The sequence below is a fragment of the Peromyscus leucopus genome, chromosome 2 (assembly GCF_004664715.2).
Source record: "Peromyscus leucopus breed LL Stock chromosome 2, UCI_PerLeu_2.1, whole genome shotgun sequence".
Classification (NCBI taxonomy): Eukaryota; Metazoa; Chordata; class Mammalia; order Rodentia; family Cricetidae; genus Peromyscus; species Peromyscus leucopus.
The window spans coordinates 111,466,274-111,484,861 of NC_051064.1; the positions used below are offsets into that span (position 1 = coordinate 111,466,274).

General features: G+C 46.3%; 1 protein-coding gene across 1 annotated transcript; it reads right to left on the reverse strand.

The window, feature by feature from the left end:
* Nucleotides 1-7,563: 7,563 nt before the first annotated feature.
* Gpx7 (glutathione peroxidase 7) lies at nt 7,564-15,838 on the reverse strand. The gene is made up of 3 exons (XM_028888612.2): nt 15,454-15,838; nt 9,888-10,149; nt 7,564-8,189 (listed from the first exon to the last, which is right to left on the reverse strand). The coding sequence occupies exons 1-3, from the start codon at nt 15,586-15,588 to the stop codon at nt 8,026-8,028; spliced, it is 561 nt and encodes a 186-aa protein (XP_028744445.1). The 5' UTR covers nt 15,589-15,838; the 3' UTR covers nt 7,564-8,025.
* Between the last annotated feature and the right edge of the window lie 2,750 nt (nt 15,839-18,588).

An 18,588-nucleotide genomic window follows, 5' to 3' on the forward strand; every position in this document is an offset into this window, starting at 1 on the left:
TTGAAAAACCAAAAAAAAAAAAAAAAAAAAAAAAAAAAAAAGAGGAGACTACTCAGATTCTCTTTTGTTTGTATTCTGGTGATGAGGAGGATCGAACCCAGGGCCTGCACATGCTAGGCAGTTGCTCTACCATTGAACTACACCCAACCCAGAGAATACTTGGGGTCTAAGGTACTAAGAGGAAAGGGCCTCTGACCGAGAGCCCTCAACCCTTCTGTGGGAGGATTCAAGTCTTAGGGAAACCTGGCTGGTACAAGGACGTTTGGAAACATGGATAACAACAAGGGCAGTTGGTCAAACAAATGCTCTTTGCTTTTTGATTTTGAGACAGTCTCATTCGATGGCCTAGGCTGGCCTAGGATTTATGTAACCCTGGAGGCCTTGAACTCAAAGCGATGATCTTGCCTCAGCCTCCTGAATGCTAGGACTACAGGCATGAGTCACCATACCCCATGTGTATGGGGGGATGGCATTTATAAGCTTTAAAACTTCATTTATTTATTTATATTGTGTGAGAAAGAAACATACATGCCATGGTGCATGTTTAGAGTTGGCTCTGTGCTTCCACTGTGTGGGTCCCAGATGAAATCCAACCATCATGTTTGGTGGTAAGCACATTTACCTGCTGATCCATCTCGTTTCCCCAACCCCCAGTGTGTTTTGAATACCTGCTATGAGTCAGATGTTTGCTCTGCTTGGAGTACCTTAGAGATAAGACACAGAGCTATGTTAAAGCAAGAAGGAGAATTTCCTCTTGAGCAATGGAAAGAAGTTGGGAAAGAGCCCAGCAGGCATTCTGGGTCACGGTCCAGTGGAGCAGATGGGGCTATGCTTGTGCTTCCTAGAACATCATTTGCCTTGCCGTCGGAAAGATGGGTTGGAGGAGCAGTAGAGACCAAGGAGATGCGCCCCAGGGGTGGTGAATGCCCACATCCCCCTTAATCCCTCCCTCTTCGGCCTCTTCTGTGGCTTCTGTCTTTGGTTGGGATGCAGATTTAGCTGCTGAGAGAGCAATAAACAGTCTCAACTAAAACCAGGCAGCTCAGGAAGAAAAGGGGAGGAGATCTGAAGGGTGTTAAGGTCTGGAGTACAGATGACTCTTGTCCCTGCCTCCTCAAAGTCTGTTCTCTCCTTCGGTGTTAATAAAACACTTGCGTTTTTCTTTTACTTGTTCTTTCTCTCTCTCCTTCCTTCCTTCTTTTCTGTCCCTTCATTCTGATGTCTCCCAGGCTGAGGGGGATCCCTGATCCCCCTGCCTGCACCTCCCAAGTGCTGGGAACTACAGGCCTGTGCCATGATGACCACACAGGATAAACATTTGATATTCTAGTGAGCTGGGTGTGGCTAGGTGACTGAATTTTAAATGATAAGACACAGCATAGGAGGAATATGGCTGGGATGGGCAGCCATCTTGGGCCACGCTATTGATGGCAATATCCTAGAGATGGCAGAGTCAATCAGCCTGGACCCTTGATGAAGTCATAGCAGAGCAAAGGTCTGGCTCTCACAAAGGATGAAATAACTCTTAGAGCAGGCAAATCTGTGTTGTCACAAAGTAATAGAAACTATAAATGAAGCCAAAACACAGGACCTGTGGAGCTACGGGAAGAGCCGAAGCTTGTCTACTGTTTCTGTTTGTTTTGTTATACCCTAGATGGTTTTTCTTAAAATGTGACCTTTGGACCATGTCTAATATAAGAATCACTTCAGTGGGACCCACGATTGTAAAAGGAGGTGATTTGTAGGATTCAGGCGTTAGCAGTCTCCTCTAGCAATCCCTAGGCTGGTCCTGCTGGATGTTCCTCCTTCCTTCCAGTGTTTCCAGCATTACCTGCGCTCCAAGAGTCCCCCAGAGCAGCCCTACTTCCCCCAGGGATATCTTCCTCCGTCCCAGAGTCCCAGGGTTTACTTCCTGTGTTTAGATTAGGACTCTTGTGGAAGACAGGCTCCACCATGCTGACTCAGCTCCCTATCAGTTCTCACTTAGATCACAGAGACCTTCCTGAACTGGCAGACTACCTCTCCAGGCTCTTATCACTCAGCCGCAGGCAGTGCTGGCTCCATCAAGGCCAACACCTTTCTTGCCAAGGGCTTTTGCCCAAGCTACTCCAACCACTTAGGACTTCCACACTTAGGACTTAATCTCTAATTCTTTTGTAAATTAGAGTTCTCAGATTTAATGTCATTTTTCAGAGAGGTGTTCTCTGAACTCCAGAATCGGTCAAGTGACACCTGTATACATACACACGACTCCCTGCTCTCGGTGCTTATCCTAGTTGTAATTATGAAATAATCGGTGTAATTGTTTGTCTTTCCCACTGTTCTCTAAGTTCTGCTGGAAATGTGCCTGTTTTGTTCACTGATGTACCCCAAGAACAGAGCAAGAGTCTGACACTTAAGCGGCGCTCAAAAAATATTTGTGGACGAGTGAGTATCTCCTCTAACTGTAACACTCCAGGGAGCCCCCTGACTGTCCACGCTTGCTCCCTTCATCATCCATTGGTCCAACTTGAGGACAAAATCACAGATAGTAATGAGCATGGAACACAGGATGCGTTGATGTGGCAAGAAAACCATCCACCGTTGGAAGGAGAGTTCAACAAAAGACAAAGGCCTTCAACCTAGCTGCAGCCATCAATGACCCCTCACTCAAAAAAAAAAACTACTCACCAGAGTCCATGGCTGGTAATCTACAGTAATGCTCTTATCTATAGCTGCATGTTCCAAACTTCAGTTATCTATGGTGGACTCTGGTCTGAAATTGTTAATGAAAAATTCTAAGAATAACCAATTCATAATTTATTTTTTTCTGGGACAGTCTTACTATGGAACTTATCCTGGAACTTGCTATGGTAGACCATGATGGCCTCAAACTCACATAGATCCACCTGCATCTACCTTCTGAGTACTGGAATTAAAGTCGTATGCCACTGTGCTAAACTCGGATTCATAATTTTTAAATTCCTGTTGTGATTACACGATAAAATCCTGGTCCATTCTCTCCACAGTGAAACAAACTTGTGACTAGTGCATCAATACGATATGTTCTATTTGTCTAGTGATAGGAGGGGGGGTGCAGAGAGAGAGAGGGAGGGAGGGAGAGATGGAGACAGAAGGAGAAAACACTTCTATTACAGTATATTATGATGGCTTATTAGTAGCTATTGATGTTAATCTCTTACTGTATTTAACTTATAATTAAACTCTATCTAGGTGTGTGTATATATACGAAAAACATAGAGTATGTAGGGGTTGGTTTTATCTGTCATTTCAGGTATCCACTGTGGTCATTAGTGACAGTGGTGACGGGGACCTGGAGACACAGCTCCACACTGTTACTAGAAGCAGCCTGAGAAATTCCCATAACCTTTTGGAGACCTTGACTCGGGTAAAACCGGATCCTTGGCTTTGACCCAGAAAGGAATTCCAGGACTAGCCTGTATGGAGGCAGGTTTATTAAAGATATTTAAGTATAGATTTTAAGTATAAGGGTTAAGAGAAAGAGGTGCACGGAAGAAGAATAAGATCTACCCACATGGGCATGGTGTTCTCAGGGGAGAGTTGCAATTAGGTGCCCTGGCATTAGCTACATATACCATCTTCATGGCTCTCAAGTTATGTCTCAAAAGTTTCTAAGAAACTCTGAGCATGGTGGTACATCTCTCTCTCTCTCTCTCTCTCTCTCTCTCTCTCTCTCTCTCTCTCTCTCTCTCTCTCTCTCTGTCCAAGACAGGGTTTCTCTGTGTAGCCCTGACTTTCCTGGAGTTTGCTCTGTAGACCAGGCTGGCCTCAAACTCAGAGATCTGCCTACCTCTGCCTCTCCAGTGTTGGGACTAAACATGTGCGCCATCACTGCATGGCAAATTGCACACCTCTTTAATCCAGCATTCAGGAGGGAATCTCTGTGAGTTTGAGGCCAGTCTGTCTAAACACTGAGTTACATGCCGGCTAGGACTGTATAGTGAGACCTTGTCTCATTAAAAAAAAAAAAAAAAGAAAAGAAAAGAAAAGTGATCCCTCTGTGTGTGTGTGTGTGTGTGTGTGTGTGTGTGTGTGTGGTGTGTGTGTGTGTGTGTGTGTGTGTGTGTATATGTGCAGGCACACACTCAAATGTGTGTCATAGTGCATGGGAAGCAGTCAAAGAACTACTTGTGGAAGTCATTTCTCTCTTTCCACCTTCTGGGATTGAACGAAGGCTGCCTGACTTGGTACCAAGTTCCTTTATCCACTTTGCCATCTCCCAGCCTTTCTCGGTTTGATAAATGGCATTTATAGGGTGGCTCTGGAGGTGGCTTGGATGGATTACAATCTGATAAAAGTAAAAGCAGGAGCCCCTGGGATTGCACAGGGACGTTGGGACGTACCCCTTTGCTACAAAGTTTCTGGTGAGATTCCCAGAAAGTTGCAAGTTTCTAGCTGGGAAGAAGTAAAACCTTAATCAAGTGTGATTGTGCTGGAGCCCTAGATTGTCAGCTGCCTAGAGGCTTCAGCCGAGGCTAGAAGGAGAGGACTCTCTCCCTCTCCCCATGTTTCCACAGCTGTCCTGGTGTTTCTGTTCTGCCTCACCAAGCTCCTGTAATAGGGAGGACTACTATACTCTAAATTAATGGCAGACAGCTAAAGTATCAGTAACATGTTCAAAGCAAGTTACTAAAGTATTGATTAGTAATTAGGGCTTAGCATGTAACTGAGCTGTTATGTAATACAGCCTAATGAATAAGTATCTAGATGATAAGCCAGTGTTAGGAGATCATTAAACTGTTAGCAGATCATTATATATCAACTACTCTAGTGTTAATTGATAAGCAAAGGATTAATTGAAAACCACGATGTTGGCAGATAATGGCTAATTAATGGCTAAGGTGAGAGTTAATAAAGATTTAAAATGGCATTTTCCTAAGAAGAGTTTCATGTATGTTGGAAGGAACTGGAGCCAGCCGGAAGCTAGTAAAGTCAATAGGAATACATGTCTAATGAGAAGTATAGAGTTATCAGTGGGACTTATAACTTTTCAGGAAATGGCTTTTTTTTTTTTCAATCTTTGGTGACCATGTATATTCAATATGGCCACACTGGGAAAAGGAACGAAGTCCAGTGACCCTTCCCTAAGTTCACATTCAAGGTCCTGATGCAAGATTTAGGTTTAAACAGAAAGCAAGATGTAGGTATAACTAAACAGTTCCAGTCAAGGGGTGGTCCCACCCATCACTCATCCATCTTTGCCTGGGTGCTAGACTCTGCTGTAAGGTGGTCTGGCAAGTTGTCATACTATGTGAAATCTCTTTCTGAGGGACAAACTCCCCTCTAGCTGAGGGTCCCCATCTTATCTTTCTACTAGCATGAGACTGGGGGGACTTCCAATTTCTTGGAGTCCACTGTTTCAGTAGTCTGGTAGGCAAAAGTCATGATGTCTTTCTTTAGAACATCTTCGCTCCCACTAGAATGGTTCAGTTTGAGCACTAGCCCTTTGGAATCAAATCCATGCCCACAAACCTTCCTTAGTGCAGACCGTCTCTGCTTTGAAAAGGCAAAATAAATAAATAAATAAAAATAAAATAAAAAACCAAAACCAAAACAAAACAAAAAACCCCAAAACAAAAACAAAAATCACAAGCAACAAAACTCAAACCATCGGAATAAACTTTGACCCCTCACACTTCGCTGGTGCCCAGCCGTGAGGCTACGGAGACAAGGTCTGCTCCATTCCTTACACCGACTCGACACTACAGCGTAACAGCCTTCAACATATCACACCCCTAATACAAGCCTCCTCAAAAGACAAAAGGAAAATTTGTGTTATCCCTCTAACAGTCTACATTTTGAAAAAAAAAAAATTTAAAAACTTGGTTTTTCAAAGCTACAGGCATTTTATATGGAATTCAGGAAGTTAGCCCTAGGGACTCTGAGGTAAGGGGTTTTAAATTCAAGGCCAGCTAGGGCTACATAAGGAGATCATATTTCTAACTGGAACAAGATGAGGCCAGGGAAATGGCTCAGTTGATAAAATACATGAAGACGTGAGTTTGGTCCCCAGCATACACATAGGAAGTCAGGCATGAGTAGTGGAAGACAGAGACAGAAGGATCCCCAGGGTCACTGGCCAGCCAGCCTGGCTTAACCAACAAGGCCCGGATTTCTATAATCGATTTTGTGTTCTGTAAGTATTGCAATGTCTACAAACTTGTGGATTAAACAATTCAACTTTCTCCCGCCTCAGGGATATGAAAAGAAAAGCAAACCTTGAATCATGGCTCCAGCTTGCTTATTAAATGTTCTTAGAGACAAGTGTGGTGGCACACCCTTTTAATCTCAATGCTTGGAAGGAAGGCAGGTGGAGCTCTGTGAGTTTGAAGGCAGCTTGGTCTACATAGAAAATTCCAGAATGGTCAGGGCTACATAGACACACTGTCTTAAAAAAAAAATTAAAATTCTGACAAGGAAATAAGGCCTGGTCTAGTTTGGCCCCAGTTGGGTGGGCAGGGACCCCAGATGCCTTCCCTGAGAACATAGCACCCAAAGGAGCTGCCATGAGAATCCTTACTGATCACCTGTAGTCTGCAGATTCATATCTGCATTGTTTACATTTCTCCCGGCGGTGATCTGGCTAATGCAATTCAAGGGAGAAAAGATTTCTCCTGGCTCACAGTTTCAGGGAGCATCAGCCCACCATAATCAAGAAGGCACAGTGGTAGGATTGATTCCTGTGTGTGGGGTGGCTGGGGTCATATGACCAGAGCAGTCTAGAAGAAGAGCCTGAGGTCCAGCCAGGATCCTGTTGACGTCCTGCCCCTGTGGCCATACATCTGCCCCACACATAATAGGTTCCACAACCTGCCCACCCTCAATCAAAACAGTGCCACTATCTGAGTGCCAAGTGTTCAGGTACATAGGCTATGGGGGACGGCTCACATTTAAATTATAATACCCTTTATTATTATTATTATTATTTTTAATTTTCAGGAGCTGAGAACCAAACCCAGGGCCTTGTGCTTGCTAGGCAAGTGCTCTACCACTGAGCGAAATCCCCAACCCCTATTTTTTTTTTTATTGTAGTGTATGTTTGGTCAGAACATTTTTATGAGCATTAATGTTAGCTTGAGTGAAAAAAATTAAAAGGGCTGGAAGCTTTTAACGTTTACTTTTATTTTATATTAATCTGTATTGCTTGAGTTTTTTGAAAAAAATGATTTATTTATTTTCATTTTGTGTGCATTGGTGTTTTGCCTGCACGTATGCCTGTGTGACGGATGGTGTCTGGTCTCTTGCAACTGCATTATAGACGGTGGTGAGCTGTTATGTGGGTGCTGAGAATTGAACCTGGGTCCTCTGGGAGAGCAGCCAGTGCTCCTAACTGCCGAGCCGTCTCTCCAGCCCTTGTTTGGGTTTTTATTAGCATACTCTCTTTCTGTGCCTTTCTTTTTGCCTCTCTGGGAACGGACCCCAGAGTCTTGCAAGTGTCTGAACTCTACCCTTCTCCCACCCCACTCCAAGACCTCGCATCTTTTGTAATTAGATAACAATACACACAGGAACAGAGAACAAAAACAACAAACACATTTGGCCTGGATTTCCACCAGCTAGAAATTTGTGTTGAGTTCAAGTTTTATTATCACAAGTAATGCTTTGTTTATAGGCAGAAAACATGTGCTGAAGGCTTCCTCTTTGGCTAGCGCTGCTGCCCCAGGCACGTTCACAGGTATTAGATGCTAATCCTCACAACCTTCCTGTGAGGTAAGACTTGGCTCCCCTTTACAGAACCTGGCTAGGAGATGGTTGCTTCATACCCTTATACAGGGCTCATAGCCTGGCCGTGTTTCCTTTGGCTGGCGGCCTACTGGCCGGTGATTGACAGTTCAGAACTCTCCTTGAACAGGAGTTCCTATTCCTTGCTCTTGGATTCAAATCATCCAAATCTTAGACTTTTTCCTCTATGTGAGTGAAGAGAGCAGAAGCCCAGGCTCTCTGCCTGTGAAGCACCACTTGGGTTTGCTGAGGGGTGGGAGTGGTGGGGAAGCGGGAATCCGGTCATAACTCTTCCCGTCTCTGAAGGATGAGCTTTGCCACCAGCTCTGTGATCCGGGGCTTGATCTCCTGCATGGGTACCGTCGGATCCCAAGCCCCCACCACCTTTCCATCTGGGGCCACGAGGTACTTCCAGAAGTTCCAGGTAGGCTCCTTCCCAGAAGTCTCTAAAGAAAAAGGAAGCAGTAGAACGGTGTGCCTGTCTGTGCCCTCTCCTGGGACCCCACTATTGGTGTGCCTCTCACACCCAGGCCCCACTCAGACTGATAAAATTAGAGCCACTGAGAACAAGACCCAACTCCCAACACTTTTCCAGAGCTCTCCAGGAGATTCCCATGTGGGATCCCCATTGAGAGAGCCGACTTTAGGATTCTGGGAAGTCCACGATAGAACACTATCAATCATCCTTTCCTAATCACCCCAAATGGCCGCGCCCTGTGCGCTAAGTCTGTTTTGTTTTGAGTCAGGATTCTGTGTAACCCAGGCTACCTTACTTAGTCTTGCTATCTAGCTGAGGAAGTCCTGGAAGGCCTTATCCTTGCTTCTAACTCCCGAGTGCAGGCCTGTACAATTCCCTGCTTCCGATGAAATCTTAGCGGCTTCTAGAGCTTAGTCCATGTACTGGCTGAATCAAAATCACGGTCAGGGAGTGGGGCCTGAAAAGAAATTCTTGGGCCCTGCGAGAGTAAGGTTCAGGCTTGAACAATTATAAGATCTTTCCAGGTGCTTCCAAAGCAAGGCCCAGACTGATCTACAATCGCAGGAACTGGGAGAAAACTAACAAAACACGTAGGAGGGGAGAGAAGTCGGACTTAACCAAAACACAAAGCTCACCAGATTCCAAAGCTCACATGCTCTGCCACTGAGACTGGGGCATTCTGAACGCCTTTTCATTCTTTCTTTTGAATGAGTAGAGGTGTTTTGCTTGCACGTATGTCTGTACACTGTAAGTGTACGGTGTCTGAGGAAGCCAGAAGAGGGTATTGGATTTCCTGGGACTGAAATGGCAGACGGTTGTGAGCTGCCATGTGGGCACTAGGAATCAAATCTGGACAAGCAGCCAATGCTCTTAACCTCTGAGCCATCTCTCTAATCCCAGAATCCCACTTTTTAATGAGCAGGCTCAGACCATCAAATGTTTGGCCCTTGGTCAACCAAGCCTGCCTCTTTCATAGATAGCCAGTCCCACAAAGAGATAACCTACATCGTAAAACTTATTCCTCACAAAATAATCTGATACCTGCCTAACCTTCCAGAGAGACAGCACTGTGTAGATGTCCCACCTGTTAAGACCTAAGCCATCAGAGGGCAGTTCCATCAAAACACTGCCTGTCTGCTCACAGAGCCCCCCCTCCCCATGTACATGAAAGCACCCCCTTACACCATCTCTGCAGTTTCTACTGCCTTGTCTGTTGCAGCTAGACCACAGGGTACCTAACAAACTCCACTGCCTGTCTGTCCTTGGTGATTTCATTCACAGCCCACACATCGTGCCTGGCACTGGTATTCCAGGCATGGCAATTAAGCTAATCTTCCAGAGAGAAGGTTTCCCTCTTAGTGACTTTCAGTCATCTGGTCACCCTTCTCCAGGTGTGTGGCGTCTCATGGCTGTCTGCTCGGTCTACAAGCTCAGCTAAGGAACGCTGACAAAAGCGTGGTGACCCAGGGACAAGAATTCAGGGAAATCCTAGGGTGAGGCTGCGGGTGTGGAGAGACTGGGGCAGGATTCCTCCTCTGCGCATGCCTGCCTTCACTTTCCTCCAGGGGTCAGGAAGAGAAAGGTGACCCAGCCAGCCAGCAGCTTCTGCTGCCCGGGGAGTCCTGGCCACAGCCAGGGAGGGAAGAGGAGAAGGGACAGGACTCACGGGTTAGGTATTTGAAGGCAGGGTGGGCACCAGAGCCAGTGACTGCGATCTTGCTGAACATGGGAAAAGAGACACTGTAGGTGTGGCGGGCAAAGTTCTCGATCTCCCTGTTGGTGTCTGGTTCCTGTTGGCCAAACTGGTTGCAAGGGAAGGCAAGCACGTTAAAATGGTAGGGACCCAGGTCCCGCTGCAGCTGCTGGAGGGCTCGGTAGTTCTGGTCTGTGAAGCCGCATTCGCTAGCTACGTTTACCACCAGGGAAACCTGCATGGCAAAAAACAAACAAAACAGAAGAAAGCTCAGAACCATATACAATCCGGCAAAGAGGCATGCACTTGTGTCTGCTCTGATATGTCCACGTAGGTGATTCCATCTCACATGCAAGAATGCTACGTACATATGTAAATATGTGTATAATGCTCTCACATAATATACCCGCATATGAAATCAAGCATGTAGGGTCCTATACACATGTACGCACATACAGGAGAATCTGTGACTGTAAGCACACAATTCACCTAAATTAATATGCACATGCTCTATGATGCAAACCTACATTAGCACTGGTACACGGATCCACAAATGCATAGAGCACATTCACAGAGAGGCATGCACACAGAGAGCACAGATCAGTAGGTGATGCTAGGGAAGACAAAGGCACACTTGGGTTCAGTTTGGTTCGGTCAGCTGGGTACTTCCAGGAATTCAGGCGGGCTCCTTCCCAGAAGTCTCTAAAGAAAAAGGAAGCAGAAGAGTAGTGTGCCCCCCTGTGCCTTCCCCTGGATGGGGCTGCCAGTACATGGGTACATAGACAGAATGACCCCCGGGACAATCCTTTTCATCTCCTCCCTTCCAGCAAACAAATACTTTGATCGCTGAGCCCTAATTATATTAAAGGCTTTAGGCAATAAATACAAAGCTAGCTGATGGAACTGAGTTATAATGTAATTCGAATTTTGGCACCAATGCCACATTTCCAGCTTCTAGCTATGCATTAGTGAAAGATTACAATCCTCTGCCTGGGCACCCTCGCCCTAGCTCCAGGACTGCTTTTGAAACAAGCTGGGATAATATCATCCGGCCACCTAAAGAAGACCATTTCCCAGGGTCAGTCTGGAACACTGGGCACAGATTGCTGAAGCTAGATGGGATTCTCAAATTCAGCACTACTAAAATTACAAGTCTTCGTTGTGGGGCGCTATCCTGTTTATTGTAGACTATTTGGCGTCATCCTAGCCTGTGCCCACTAGATGTCTAGGCTTGACCACCAAAAAACAAAACAAAACAAAACAAACAAACAAAAAAAAACCCAAAAAATCGTTTGCCCCGTGGGTTCTGTGGCACAGACCTATTACACAAATTCCTAAATGGTCTTTTTTTTGGGGGGGTGGGAAGGTTTCAAGATAAGGTTTCTCTGTGTAGCCTGGAACCAGCTCTGTAGACCAGGCTGGCCTTGAACTCACAGAGATCCTCCTGCCTCCCGAGTGCTGAGATTAAAGGCGTGTACTACCACCCGGCCTAAATGATCTTATAATAAAAAATCCAGGACCAGATATTGGGGTAAATGCTGAAAGATCAGAGAGACTAAGGAACAAGCCACTGCCACCTCTTACCTCTAGGACTCCTCAGCCTGAGAAGGATTAGTTCCTGTCTCCTCATGCCTTATATACCTTCCTCCACCATATCACTCCCTTCCTAGTGCTGGGATTAAAGGTGTGAGATCTCAAGTGCTGGGATTAAAGGCATGTGACTTCCAAGTACTTGGATTAAAGGTGTGTGCCACCACTGCCTGACTGTTTCTCTCTTGGATTGAATTAATCTCATGTAATTCAGGGTGGCTTTGAACTCACAGAGATCCAGACGGATCTCTGCCTCCCAAGTGCTGGGATTGAAGGTGTGTGCCACCACTGCCTGGCTCCTATGTTTAATCTAGTGGCTTGTTCTGTCTCTGATCTTCAGGCACGTTTTATTTGGGTACACAATGTATCACCACACACCTGTAATCCCAGCGCTAAGGAAACTGAGACAGTAGAATTGCAAATTGGAAGCCAACCTAAACCACATAGTAAGACCATCTCTTAGCCAAAAACAAACAAACAAGCAAATAAATAAAATGGAAAAATATAAAAAAATAATGCTGCATGACTTTAATCTCTGCACTTAGGAGGCAGAGACAGAGGCAGGAGGATCTCTGAGTTCAAGGCCAACCTGATCTACATAGCAGTTTCTAGGCTAGCTACTGCACAGTGAGGTACTGTGTCTCAAAACAAAACAAACTGGAGAGATAGCACTTTGCTGCCACTCCTGATAATCTGAGTTTAATCCCAGGGCCCCACAAAGTAGAAGGAAAGAAATGACTCCCCCAAGTTGTTCTCTGGCATGCATGTGCGCGCGCGCACGCGCGCACACACACACACACACACACACACACACTGTAATAATAAAAAAAGGTTTTCTTCTTCCTTTTTTAGTTTTTTTTTTTTTTTTTTTTTTTTTTTTTTTTTTTTTTTTTTTTTTTTTTTTTGGTTTTTTTGAGACAGGGTTTCTCTGTACAGCTTGGGAGCCTTTCCTGGAACTCACTCTGTAGACCAGGCTGTCCTCAAGCTCACAGAGATCCACCTGCCTCTACTTCCCAAGTGCTGGGATTAAAGGGTGTGCCACCACCACCTGGCCTAAAAAATAATTTTTTTGTTTTGTTTTGTTTTGTTTCGTTTTTTGATACAGGGTTTCTCTGTGTAGCCTTAGCTGTCCTAGAACTTGCTCTGTCTGTAGACCAGGCTGTCCTCAAACTCACGGAGATCTGCCTGCCTCTAACTCCTGAGTGCTGAGATTATAGGCATGCACCACCACCCAGCTAGCAAAAAAATCTTTTTCAAATTTTGCCCCAGCCGAGAATCATTGAGCTAATCTGACCCATTGCATATGCTGCCTGGGATGATAAGAAATCAGGACTCTAAATTTCCTTCTCCAGGTAAGGGTCTCCTACCTTCTCTCCCGCTGGACCTTATTGAATGCATTTTAAGATGCTTCTTTTTTAACCTTATCATGTGTGTCTCCCTAGTCTTTGTGAAGGGGGGGCCTCTTGCTTCTCATTCCACCCATGAAACCAAATAGTTTCTTCACATACGCGCATACACATGCACAGGAACAGACTCAGATGTGTAGATAGAAGCCAGCAGATAAACCACACAACACCCCCCCCCATGCATTCCACCCAGGAAGTCAGCACATTCCCAAGTGATGACCTCAACACTCATGCTGAACCATGGACTAAATGACTGTCATCCTAGTTATCCTTACGACTGTCACTCAGTATCAGGCATGGAGTAGGAGGCAGGAAAGGTTTTGTAATGAACAAATGAAGGTATGCCCCAAGCAGCTAACCAGCCTCCCTGGACCGACTGCTCCCCGGATTTCTTTCTGAGTTTAGCAATTAAGGGCAGAGTCTCCAGAGTTGTATTGCCGGGGTTCAAATTCTAACTCTACCTCTTAAAACAAACAAAACAAAACAAAACAAACCAGGGGGTAGGGTGATCCTACACAGTGTGGTGTGCATGTACGGAGAGCAGAGAGTAACTTCCAGGAAGTGGTTCTCTCCTTCTACCATCTAAGTCCTGCGAATTGAGCTCAGGCAAGTCCTCAGGCGTGGCACACCCACTGACTGAGCAATGCCACTGACCCTCTAACTCTACTTTTTTAAATTTATTTTAATTTTTTTGAGATGGGATCTCATTACCTAATGTAGCCTTGGCTGGCCTGGAACTTGCTATATTGACCAGGCTGGCTATGAACTCATAGGTAATCTGCTTGCTTCTGCTACCCAAGTGCTGGGATGAAAAGTGTGCATCACCATTTCAGGCTAACTCTATACACTATTCCTTTTAGTAGTTGAAAACATTTTGTCTATTTTTTTTTCTTTCATCTCTTATTGCTATTGGGGTTACCTGGTTCAGTTTTTAGTGCCTCATTTATTGTCTTTTCTCCTTATAAGCTTGATTAAAACATAAACTTCTGCTTATCGCTATTCATCTTTAGGGCTTGGGTTTCTAGCTCGTATACAGTAGGTGCTGAGTAATAAACAATGACTCAGTGACTGGAGGAGCTGCTCAGGGTGTATCTGGGGTCTCTCTCCAGCCATAGTAGAGGCGAGGAATGGGCCCTGCTCTTTGCTCCTCTTTGCCTGGAGTTTGGATGAGGTCACTGGCCGAGACCTACAGTACACACAGCAGCGTAAAGCTTACCAAGTACTTCCACACTGACCTCTCCCTTTGAAACTCAGTGCACTGGGCAGAGCAAGGACTCCCAGCATAACTGAGAATTTCAAGGCGATCAAAATTAGTTTTGTCCCCACAGATGGCCCTGCACCCAAGAAAAGCATGCTGATAGCCATTCTTTCATGATCCATCCAAATCTGGATGATGGGCTCACGAGTCCATTTATGTCCAACGTCACACACACACATCTTCACACCAGGGTCTTCATCTCAAGAGGCAGAAGATTCTTTGGAAGACTTTTTAAATTTAATTAATTTTTTTTTTCCGAGATAGAGTCTCACTTGGAGACCAAGTTGCCCTCGAGCCCACAGGGGTCAGCTTGTCTCTTCCTCCCTAGAGCAGAGCTGGGATTAAAGACCCGCAACACCAGACCCGACTCTTGAGAGGATTCTTCATCACGAACAACGTTAGCACCTCTGAACTAAGTTCAGAGACCCTCTGGGCTCTCCTGGGCCCCATCAGCCGCATCTACCACCATTTAGCCCAGGGGTTTGTATCCTTCAGGTACCACTGTTGAAATCCCTGATCCTCCCCACCCTTCTTACAGTTTTGCTTGTTTCTGGACTTGACCAGCTCTCTTTGTCGCAATCTGTCTTGAGTCTTTTATTATTATTATTATTATTATTATTATTATTATTATTATTATTAAAAAGACCCAATCCTGACACACTTCCTTACTGTGATTCAGTCTAGCAAGGAGGAGCCTGTCCGCCTGGATGGCTAGTAATTCCATCACAACTGTCCTCTAAGGGGTGGGCCTTGAGAGGACCAAGAATGGGAAGGGTGTAGCTGGGGTTCTCTTCCAGCTTTTTACTGTTGTGTGGTCCTTTGCCCACGTCTTCATTCTCAGGACCTTAAGTGTGCATTCTAAGAATCAAGCAAGGGTCCATCTTAGATGGTCATTCCCTCCGCTGCACATTTATTTGTCTCTCCGCGTTCTCATTGGACCCACTGTTCTAGGCGCAAAAGTCGGACTGAAGGGGCAAAGGCTAGGGTTACTTTTACTCTTAGGAGAGGCAAAGCCCGGAAGGAGGGCATTCACCTTCTGGGCGAGATCATGAGCCCCAGAGAGCGCAGACAGCGCCTGTGGCTTCTGGGCTGTGCCACGTAGCCGCGGGCCTGAGTAGGCAAGGGCCTGGGGGCGCCAAATGGATGGATCGCGGGCCTGGGATCCCCAGGGTGGTGTCCGAGCTGTGACGCACCCGAGGGGAGCATCCCCCGAAGAGCCCCGGCCCGGGTGCCCCTATCAAGCCCTGCCCCCGCCCAGCCAGGCCCGCAGGGGACCGTCACTCACCGAGCCGCGGTACTTCTCCAGCGACACCAGCTTGCCCCGGATGTTGACCGCCTTGAAGTCGTAGAAGTCCTGCTCGGATTGCACGCAGGCCGCGGCCCATAGGAGCAGCCACGCCGCCGCCACGGCTGCAACCATGGCTCGCTTCCGAGGTGGCGGCTTGGCGAGAGAAGAGACCGGGAGGGGAGACCCCGCGTTGGGGGCGGAAGGAGGCGGCCCACTGGGCAGGACGCGCCCCCTTCGCGGTCGCCTCTGCAGGCATGGAGTCCTGCCTCTGGACCTCAGTTTCCCCAGCTGTTCTGCGCCGGTCAGCTCAAGATCCAAGGATCCTGTTTTCTTGAGTCTGAGACCAAAATTCGCTTCTGTGAATTTGCTCGCTCATGCTCAGGATGCAGAGACTTAATAGGGAAAGAGAGGAGAGAATCTGTGTGTGAGATTAGCTTCTACATAGTGCCTGGCCTGGAGGGATCGCTCTATCACTCTGAGCCTCAGTTTCTTCACGGGAATACACAGTATAGAATTGGGAGTACCGGACTGCAATAGAAAAATGATGGCAAACACTTTGGTAGCCGAACGACGTATACGAGCTTTAGGTTAACGAATGTAGTGTTTTACCCAATTGGAGAGGTCAGAGAAGACAAAGGAGCCTGAGTCTACAGCGGTTTGGATTCCTGCAGGAGGTTTGGGGATAATCTTTTGGTTCACCCAGCAGACTCTGAGATAGCAGACCTTTTACACGGTCCTGTCAATCACTGGAATAGTGTCTCCTGGCAGGAGGCGCGTCAGGAGCCGAGAAGGCTCCTTATCTGGAGCAGCTGACAGCTAAAGGCTTTTTGTGAACTAACATGGCGAGCAGCTGGAATCTGAAGTCTTTAGTGACAGGAGATCTGGACAGCACACTACAGTGTTTCCCAGGCTCAGACAACCTCTATGACAACCACGAAGGGCTGACCATCTGTTGGTGACTAAGTATGAGTTAACATACATTTGGAGGACCTGTTCGTGCCACGTTCAGCTCTAGGCGCCTTTTGTGCCATGGTGATGAACAAGATGTGTGGTCCCTATTCAGAGGGAGATAGGGCACTAAGTAGCTCACAGTTAACTCTAAAACTACTGTTAGGGCAAAGGTGAGGGTGAGGTGGGGGAGCGACAGGAGGTTTGAACGGACGACCGCTAACAAATGGGTAGACAATATTGAAGTAAAAGCAGGAAGCATGTCCGAAGGTTGCCAGGGAGAGCGGAACATGAAACACTGGGCAAGAAAGGCTAGTTTGGCTGGAGTGGAGAGAACACCGAGGGGGTGGTGATGGGGTCGGGGTGGGTGAGGGGTGTCACATAGCTTGGTGGGCCACAGTAAAGTTTATGGGTTTGCTGGGCATGGTAGCCAATGACTTTAATTCCAGCATTTGGGAAACAGAGGCAGGCAGATCTCCTAGTCAGAGGTCAACCTGCTCTATATAGTTCCAGGCTAGCTGTTAAAAAAAAAAAAAATTACAGGCTTTAAATCCAGAAATGAAGTTTTATTTTTTGTTTCTGCCAGCTTAAGCATCATGGCGAGTCCTACATATTGCAGATAGATTCCTCTGGCTTCTCTGTGGTGAGTAGATAGGAAAAGGCAAGAGCAGATGCTGGAGGAAAGGAAAACGGTGCTTTAAGGCCCAGAGATGGTGACAGCAGAGCCCAGTATTGAACCAGGAAAGGGACTGTCAAAGTCGGGATGGCTGAGCAAAGGTGTCTGAGTAGGGAGCTGTGACGACGAAGGCACCCAGCATGGGGGAGGGGGGGCAGGTGAGCCTGGAGGAGTCTTCAGGGGCCAGCTGGAGAAGGCCGCATGTGCCACTCTGTAGGCTGTAGCTAGCAGACCCGAAACTGAGTACAAGGTACACAGTAAGATTTGAAACCCGGGCACTCAGATTTCAGAGTAGCTGTCTTTCTGTGCCGTCAAGATAGCCTCTCTCTCCAGGAGCAGACCAGTTTGCCCACAGAGGTGGGATACAGGACGACAGAGGTGTTCCAGGCGAGGTAAAGGCCCAATCAAGTGTCCTAGCCCTTCTGCCTCCTTACCCCCATCTTGTGGGAGTCTTGAGGCCTCAAACAGTTGAGCTGACAGTAACTGTGTAGTTGTCCACTTCCATGACTGCCTTGCCCATTAGGCTGGGAGCATCTCCAAGAAAGGCCTCCATCTGGATCATCTTTGTGTCCTCTTTCCATATCCTAAATACTCAATTAATGTTTACTTTAAAAAAAATCTTCTGGCCGGGCAGTGGTGGCGCACGCCTTTAATCCCAGCACTCGGGAGGCAGAGCCAGGCAGATCTCTGTGAGTTCGAGGCCAGCCTGGGCTACCAAGTGAGTTCCAGGAACGGCGCAAAGCTACATAGAGAAACCCTGTCTCGAAAAACCAAAAAAAAAATAATAAATAAATAAAAAATAAAAAAAATCTTCTGGTGACTTCTACTACGTGTCCATGCTAGACTCTGATATGAGATGCTGTTGATTTTAGCCAACAGAGTGTAATCTGTCACTTTCTTTTCAGTCCACTACGTATTTCTGATGTTTTTAAAAGAGCACAGTTATTTCCAGGTGGCACATCTAACAACTAGGAGACTGGAAGACAGAGACAAATCACACTGAATCTCAGCTGAGCATTTGAAAGCGTTGGGGACTCACTCTAAGATCCCTAGTCCTCCTCTTTCCTACAATAAGCTCAAAGGCGTTATTCATTAATATTTAAGATGCTCACAATATTTGTTCATCAGACTGTTGAGTGCCTAATATGAGACTATTTAAAGTTTTTAATATAGTAAAAAAATAAAAATAAATGTATTGAATTTATATTCCTGTGGGAGAAGAAAGAGCTAAAAACTAAAACATACATAGAAAACCTTTAGCACTTTAGATAAGAAATAGGGTAGAGGGGTAATGTGGGAGGAAGAAGGATCGCAATATTGTATGGTGCCCTGTTCCTCATAGCTTGGGTCCTTGAACCTCAGCTCAGGGTAGCAAGGGAACGAAGTAGACAGACATACAGACACACATACAATGAAGCTGGATGATGGGGTTTTTGTTTGTTTGTTTGTTTGTTTGTTTGGTGGTGGTGTTTGTTTCTGCTCTTTTGGGGGGCCCACCACCCAGCTCA

Excerpts from the sequence above, each read along its gene's own strand:
- Gpx7 (XM_028888612.2), bottom strand. The coding sequence starts at position 15,588 with ATGGTTGCAGCCGTGGCGGCGGCGTGGCTGCTCCTATGGGCCGCGGCC. Across the intron at positions 10,150-15,453 it reads TGGAGAAGTACCGCGGCTCG|GTTTCCCTGGTGGTAAACGT; the intron begins GTGAGTGACGGT and ends TTTGCCATGCAG. Across the intron at positions 8,190-9,887 it reads TGCCTTCAAATACCTAACCC|AGACTTCTGGGAAGGAGCCT; the intron begins GTGAGTCCTGTC and ends CTTTTTCTTTAG.